This window comes from Cyprinus carpio, chromosome B10, assembly GCF_018340385.1.
Source record: "Cyprinus carpio isolate SPL01 chromosome B10, ASM1834038v1, whole genome shotgun sequence".
NCBI lineage: Eukaryota > Metazoa > Chordata > Actinopteri > Cypriniformes > Cyprinidae > Cyprinus > Cyprinus carpio.
In genome coordinates this window covers 17,314,453-17,321,736 of record NC_056606.1, presented here as the reverse complement: position 1 = coordinate 17,321,736, position 7,284 = coordinate 17,314,453, and the positions used below count along the sequence as shown (strand labels likewise).

The 7,284-nt window shown below is 36.2% G+C and overlaps 3 protein-coding genes across 3 annotated transcripts in view; 2 read left to right on the top strand and 1 right to left on the bottom strand.

Annotated features, from left to right (window-relative positions):
- Positions 1-385, top strand: part of LOC109098108 (39S ribosomal protein L48, mitochondrial-like) — a 2,292-nt gene extending 1,907 nt beyond the window's left edge. Inside the window, exons 7-8 of the mRNA XM_042732969.1 lie at positions 1-68; positions 195-385. The exon at positions 1-68 is cut by the window's left edge and continues 22 nt beyond it. Coding sequence (XP_042588903.1) covers positions 1-68; positions 195-272 — 146 coding nt within the window. The 3' untranslated portion in view covers positions 273-385. The remainder of the gene's footprint in view (positions 69-194) is intronic.
- Positions 386-818: 433 nt separating this feature from the next.
- LOC109089325 (dnaJ homolog subfamily B member 13-like) lies at positions 819-3,363 on the top strand. The gene is made up of 8 exons (XM_042732967.1): positions 819-1,061; positions 1,197-1,300; positions 1,863-2,024; positions 2,196-2,353; positions 2,432-2,545; positions 2,635-2,748; positions 3,002-3,078; positions 3,207-3,363. Exons 1-8 carry the CDS (start codon positions 994-996, stop codon positions 3,361-3,363), a joined length of 954 nt encoding a protein of 317 aa, XP_042588901.1. The 5' UTR covers positions 819-993.
- Positions 3,364-3,442: 79 nt separating this feature from the next.
- LOC109105814 (mitochondrial uncoupling protein 2-like) lies at positions 3,443-6,700 on the bottom strand. The gene is made up of 8 exons (XM_042732968.1): positions 6,541-6,700; positions 6,282-6,416; positions 5,674-5,895; positions 5,098-5,311; positions 4,795-4,989; positions 4,021-4,122; positions 3,757-3,937; positions 3,443-3,675 (listed from the first exon to the last, which is right to left on the bottom strand). The coding sequence occupies exons 3-8, from the start codon at positions 5,797-5,799 to the stop codon at positions 3,561-3,563; spliced, it is 933 nt and encodes a 310-aa protein (XP_042588902.1). The 5' UTR covers positions 5,800-5,895; positions 6,282-6,416; positions 6,541-6,700; the 3' UTR covers positions 3,443-3,560.
- Between the last annotated feature and the right edge of the window lie 584 nt (positions 6,701-7,284).

The window sequence follows — 7,284 nt, the reverse complement described above, 5'->3', positions numbered from 1 at the left end:
TATTTCCCATATTTATGGACGTTGTTCTGAAGAACCAGCCTGAGGGAGTGCGATTCTGTGTAAAGCAGGTCAGAAAATTACACCTGACACTGTTCTTATATTTATTTTAAATTTGTCTGGCTGCATTTGACACTTACATAAACTTATATGTTAATTTTTAGGCTTAATTTGTTTTGTTTTTGGTTTTTTTCCAGCACTCGGAAACAGATTTTCAAGCCCGGTTCAAGACGAGACCTGAGCTTGAGGGACTTCTTGCAAAAATTAATAATTAATAAATTATTTTAAAATGTTTTTAATGTGAAATTATTAGTGTCAGACAGTTTTCTACCCCATGTGTGCTGTAATTAATATATGAAGCAATAAACTACCCCATGAATGTTTTCCATATTTAGTCATTTTTGTCTTCTTTTGAATGCAGTAACAGTAATTTGGTGAGTGTTTAAACTAGTGCTGTCAAACGATTAATCGCATCCAGAAGTTTTTGTTTACATAATGTATGTGTGTGAACTGTGTATATTATGTGTACTGTAAATTATAAAAGCACACACATACAGTATATATTTAGAAAATATTTATATGTATATATTTATATTCATATAATTTATATAAATATATTTATTATATAAACATATTTTTCTTAAATATATACATGCATGTGTTTGTATTTATGTATACATAATAAATACAACCGTACACGAACATATTTTATGTGAACAAAAAAAATGTTTTGACAGCACTAGTTTAAATTCATCCTCTCTGTCACTGTACTGTATCACATCACTGTTGTTGGCAATATCACAATATTCTGAAATTAGATAAAAGACCGCATTTCCCAGAGTTCCAGGCTCCGTTTCCATAGCAACTGTTTTGACAACAGTCAGCTAACTTAACAGAAAGAGTTCAATATTCATCCCTACTTAGGAAATACGGGTTAGCATTTGTGGATCAACACGGTTAAAGACTTGAATTAAAAAAAAAAAAAAAAAACAGGCAATGGGAAGAGACTATTACGCTGTTTTGGAAATAAACCGCAACGCAACTGATGCTGACATAAAGAAGGCGTAAGTTACTATTTGTTTGGTTTCTAAGTAGTATTATGTGTATACGATATGCTTATATTTATGATTATATGTTTATATTAAGCACAAAACGATATGGTTTATTGTCATTTTGAAGACGTTTTATTTTTGTATCAGCTACCGGCGTCTCGCGCTGAAGCATCACCCTCGCAGCAGCAGCCACGCGCGCGCCGCCGAGCGCTTCACTCTACTCGCGGAGGCGTATGACGTGCTGAGCGACCGTAAGTTCACAAGACAAATTATAGAATACAAACCTAACATAAAATACACAAAACAACCCCAAGACGGCACTTGAATACGCGACACAGCGTTACAACACTTACTATAAATGGTTTGATATTACAACGGCAATGTTTCCCAACATTTCGGGTTCCTAGAACGTTCTGGCAAGGTTAGTTTGGTTATAAAAATAAAACCTAACATTTCCGTTAGAGAACGTTGTGTATAAGTTCTTATTTTTGTCACATAAAAGTTAGTGTTATAAAAAGAATGTTAGAACGTTAAGATTTGGTTCCTCAAAACAACCAAATGGAACCCAAAAGGGGAACATTCCGCTTTTGCTGGAATGGCATTCTTGGAGGTAACCATGTAAATAGTTTTTGTAATTCGTTATTTATTTTTCATATATACTTGGATTAAAACAGCAAAGTAGGCCTATTACTATCTCATAGTATCACTGTACCAAAGAAACTCAGACAGACCTACAAATGTCACACAGTACACAGTTCAGCCCTCAGTTTTTCCTGGTAAGCTGGTTATGTTTCTGTTTTTTATCCAATGCAGCACGTAAAAAGGCCACGTTTGATAAGTTTGGAGAGGAGGGTTTAAAAGGAGGGATCCCATCTGAGCTGGGAGTGAATGGCGCCTGGTCATCAGGATATGTGTACCATGGAAATGCCAATGAAACATTCAGACAGTTTTTTGGAGGAGATAATCCTTTTGCAGGTTATTTTTATAGGATGAAAATGCTTTATTGTTGTTTCTTCAATGAATGAGCTTCTTGTATCATGTATTTAGTTTTCCAAATAGTCTTGGGCAATTAACTCTTAAATTAATAATGTTCATAATGCCCTGGTGTTTTAAAGAATCCCAGCTCTTATTAGTAATATGTGTCAGATTTTTTCACCAGTGATGGCAGTGAGGACAACACAGGTCTTAAGAGCTTGCGTGGACAAAAAGAAAAGCTACAGGATCCACCAATAGAGAGAGACCTTCACCTCGGCTTGGAAGACCTTTATTATGGATGCACTAAAAAAATTAAGATATCCCGTAGGGTAAGTTCTGCATGCAGGTGTACAAAGACCATAATGTAGACTCATGAGAAATTAATTTCAGAGATGTGTTTGATTTAGGTCATGAATGAAGATGGACACACATCCAGCATCAGGGACAAAATTTTAACCTTCACTGTAAAAGCAGGATGGAATGAAGGGACACGGATCACATTTCCAAAAGAGGGAGACCAGGCATGGCTAAACACATTTTTATCACAATTTTATTTCACTGTTTTTAAACTGATTTTAGTCATCCCAGAATGTATTTTTTTTCTCCACAGGGACCAAACAACATCCCAGCAGATATTGTTTTTGTCATACGCCAAAAGCATCATCCACGCTTTGTTCGTCAAAATGATGATCTGTACTACACAGCTCATATTTCTCTTGAGAAGGTAAAAAAAAAAAAAAAAAAAAAAAAAAAAGACAACACAAGCAAATTATAATGTAGATAAATAATGACCAACATATTTTCCTTTTTTTGGTCTAGTTTTCGTGCAGAATATGTGATATAGCATTTTCAAATTGGACCAACATGACTTTAAAAATTACCAGCTCCCCTCTAAAAAAAAAAAAATCACTTAAATTGAATCAACATATTTTAGTTTAGTATGATTTTGAATATATATTTTTGTGGCAACTCTGCAGGCTTTGACTGGTTTCTCAGTAGAAGTTGAGACACTAGATGGCAGGCTTCTCAACATCCCCATCAATGACATTGTGCAGTGAGTAACCGTTTCCTTCTCTCTGACATACATTGGTCAAATAACAGACAAATAAGCACCCTTAAATGTTATTCAGCAAAACTTTGTAGTTTTCTTATTTAAGGAAAATGTCAATTTTTATATTATAGCCCTCAGTACACCAAAATTGTGACCGGGGAGGGAATGCCACTAGCCAACAACCAGTCCAAGAGAGGGGACCTGATCATTCGCTTCATTACACAATTCCCAGAGAAGCTCTCGCCTGAAAAGAAACTGCTTCTAAAACAAGCTCTCTCATCCAAATGAATAGAAACATTAAATGAATTAAAACACCAACTCAAAATACTAGAGTTTGAAATTTTTTGGCACAAGACAGACACAAGAATAGAGTAAGTCAAAATCAAGTTTAATGGACATGTAAACAGTTCTTACAGAAAACCTAAAAACATCTAGAGAGAAAATCAGAACCACATCAGCAAAGCTCAACTAACTGCATTTGCTGCTTAAAGAGGAGTGGCCCAGTTATGGCGTGCTGCCATCATGGCCCGTTTCAGCTGTTCATAGGTGACAAACATAACCACATTCCAGGAGCCCAGCCTCAGGAACGATGGCATGAATCTAAAGAACACAAACAGATGTCACTTCAACATTCATCCTCAAATCATTAAAGTAAAGCTATTGTGGGTAAATAGAGCTAACCCCTTGTAAAAAGCCTTTGGTCCCTCTTTAGTCAGCATGGCTACAGCACAGTTGAGGGCACTGCTGTACTGGCCCGGGGCGGAGTTCATGTATCTTGTCTTCACAACATCAACAGGAGAGGCAATAACTGTAGTGCAGAAACCAGCTCCAAATGCAGATGTGAAGTGGCAGGGAAGATCATCTGTGAAGAAAAACAGCTATAAATATTTCTTTGTCACGGTCTGACACTTAGGTTTGCAGTCATTTTTTGCAGTCTCATCTTACCAGTCATCAGGGATGATTTTAGAAGTGCATCTTTGATAAGATCATAGGTCACCAGCTCAGTGCAGTTTACAATGGCATTGCGGGTGATGTTTGGGCCAGTTCCTAAAAAAAACAAAAAAAACATTATAAAGGAGAGCATGATGATAACCACAACAACAACAACATTATTAAAATAGATAAATACACAAACTAAAAACAATAAATTATCGTCATCATTAATACATTTTAAAATAACATTTATAAAACTAATTGGTGTACGTTATAAACTAATATCAACAAACTATTAAGCAATTAAAAATAGATTAATATAGTTTATAATATTATAAACCAAGTTGATAAATAATTGTTTGTATTAAAATATATATAATGGTAATAATAAAAACAAATTATAAACTAACATTTATAAATTATGAACTAATAACCACCTATTAAGGCGGTTTTAAAAATAGTTTATTATAAACTAAGATTAAATAAATAATTTTTATTTTAACTTATTCATATTTTATTATAATATTAACATTTTTAAATTAGTTTATATTATAAACTAAATAGATTACAACAAATACATTGTTAAAAAAAAACTGTTTAATATTGTAAATGAATTAAAATAGATTTTAAAAAAAAAAAGTGTTAATTTAGATTGTAATATAATTTTAATAGAAAATTAGCACTAGAATATTTTAATTCAAATTTTTACTAATATTTGTGTTATTATATTATAATATAACTAAATTAAAATTGATTTATCATCATCCCAAGTTGGTCCAGGCTCACCTTTCCACAAACCACGAAACCCCTCTTCCTTTGCAATGGTCCGATATGCATCCATAGTACCATGGTAACGTTTATTGGCCCCGGCGCTGTTCTGAGCCTGAAATCGAACCTTCACCACATCGGTGGGTTGGGCCAAAGCTACGGCCATGGCTCCAGTTGTACAGCCAGCCATCAGCCGACTGCCAATCCCGACGTCTAAGGAAAACGATGCATTGAATGGCATGAATATGAAAGGCATGAATATGAAAGGTCTTGCATAAATGGTTTCCAATCTTCCCTGCATACAAGCATTTGGCAACTTACGTTCTGAGCCTTTGGTGTAGAACTGCTTGACAGAATCATAGAGGCCAATGCGTACAGAGGCAAAGCTCATCTGACGCTGCAGTCCTGCAACCAGCCCGCTGTAGAGACTGCGCGGCCCCTCGACACGCACCATGGTGCTGATCGTGCCAAACACTCCACGATATTTCACCGGACCATGGCCTGTGTTCACGGGACTTTTGGACTCCCCCTGAATCTGTACAGAACAAAAGGAGGATGGAGATACTTTTTCAGAATCACAGGGGAGGGAAGCAGCATCTTCAGGTTAAAAGGGTCCATAGTGATCCTGGGTCAGCAAGGACAATCATCAAGGCCTGGACCTGCTTACGTTGCTAGTGTAAAGAGAGTCAAGAGAAATAGATAAAGCTAATGTCAGTATGGGTTTGACTTTAAACATTCCACCTGAAATCAAAGGTTAGTTTGTTGATGCAAGTTGATCTGGGTCAAGTAGTCACGCACGTCTGTTGTCTCCAGACTCAACTGCTGGCTCAGCTGTCACACAAGCAAAAAAATTGTCATGTAAACAAAGTACTCAAATTCCACACAACAAAGACTCACCTGAAGTCTAACTTTTGCAGTGTCCAGTGGAAATGTGAAGAGGTCCGCAATGCAGGCTGCAGTTCCTGCACCAATAAACTTCACAGTGGCTGTAGGAGGCACATCACCAGCTCTGAATCCAACCATGTTTAGGTGCAGTTGGAATTACAGGAACGTAAAGGTGAAACGGAATGTGTTGAAAACCAATGAAATGAACACAAGATAGGTGAACTCCACCCTAACCTGGATTAGGAAGACACATAATGATTACTTTCTTTTGAAACTTATGGTATGCATTTAATACTTTAGTTTTATTATGCAAATGTAAGGTCATTTGGGGTGAGACAATTTAAATGCAATGTATATCTAAAGGCTATGTAGAGTCAAAGGACAAAAACGGAACATCATGTTCTCTCTGACGTGCTAATCTATAGGCTGACGTCACCAGCCTGTTTACCTCCGGTGCCGCCTTGTTGGCTTTCTATCAAACAAAGGAGCTTGAATATAGGAAGTGCGGATACACACAAAATGCGAGGTTATGTAACGCTGGCATAATATTACATCAGCTAGATTAACCTTATTGATTAAAACAAGTGAATAAACGCTTTTACGAAACTTTTTGTACCAACCGGTTTGGATGAGAACTTTAGGATTCTCTGAAAGTATCTCTCTGGTTGAAATGACTTTCAACTTGAATTTTGTTGCCGCGTTCTTCCATAGAGAAACGTTTAGAACCCGTACGAATCAAAAACATACTCCAAAGTCTGCAAGACAAGAATATTTCCGTGTTACACACAGCTCTGCATCACTTTAAATCATTCAACAAAATAACTTAAAAAGTAACGGAAACGTCTATTATTTCATGACATGTAAATTCACAATACTCACCTCAAAAATGTATAAAGTTTCTGCGAAGAAAAGGGTTTACTAGCGAAAAATAACTTCTTCGGAGTCGGAACGCAAACAGTTAAAACCCGCAGGTGCTCTGTTCTGGTCTGAACGCAGGCAGCGAGCCTTTTTAACGCTTTCGAGGGAGTCACGTGACATATGTGACGCGTCATTCAGCGCATAAATTAACGCCTCTGCTGGCTTTAGTGCTAAAATCTAAAACCCGTTCTCCAAAGCTCAGCTTTCATTGTTTTCGGTTTATGTTAAAAAGTGCAGGTAAATGCTGCTAAACGTTCACACACCAGTACAAAAAAAAAAAAAAAAAAACACTGTGCGGTTTCGAGTTAAAATACTATTGTTAATACTACACAATTGTGTCTTTTCTCTTGTTCAAACTTGTTGAATATTAGAGTAATAGAGGTCTGGTGTTGTTTTGTATTTCCGAATTATTCACTCTTTAAAATAATTTGACTGGCAGGTTCTATTGTGACAACTTACCCTTTGTAATCACAACATGCCAAGACTTTAAGGTATGTGTTTATACACATAAGAAATTGACTTTTTCAAAAACAAATCTATCTTTATAAATTGGAGAAAAGTGTGACAACTAGCCCCAGTCTCCCCTATTTGACCGAAACGCTGAGTCACTCTGAATGTGTAGTATGTGTAGTTGCACATGTTATTCATAAAAAGGACTTTCAGTTCTCCCTCTTTTAAAGACACATCCCCCAGATTTGCATTTTC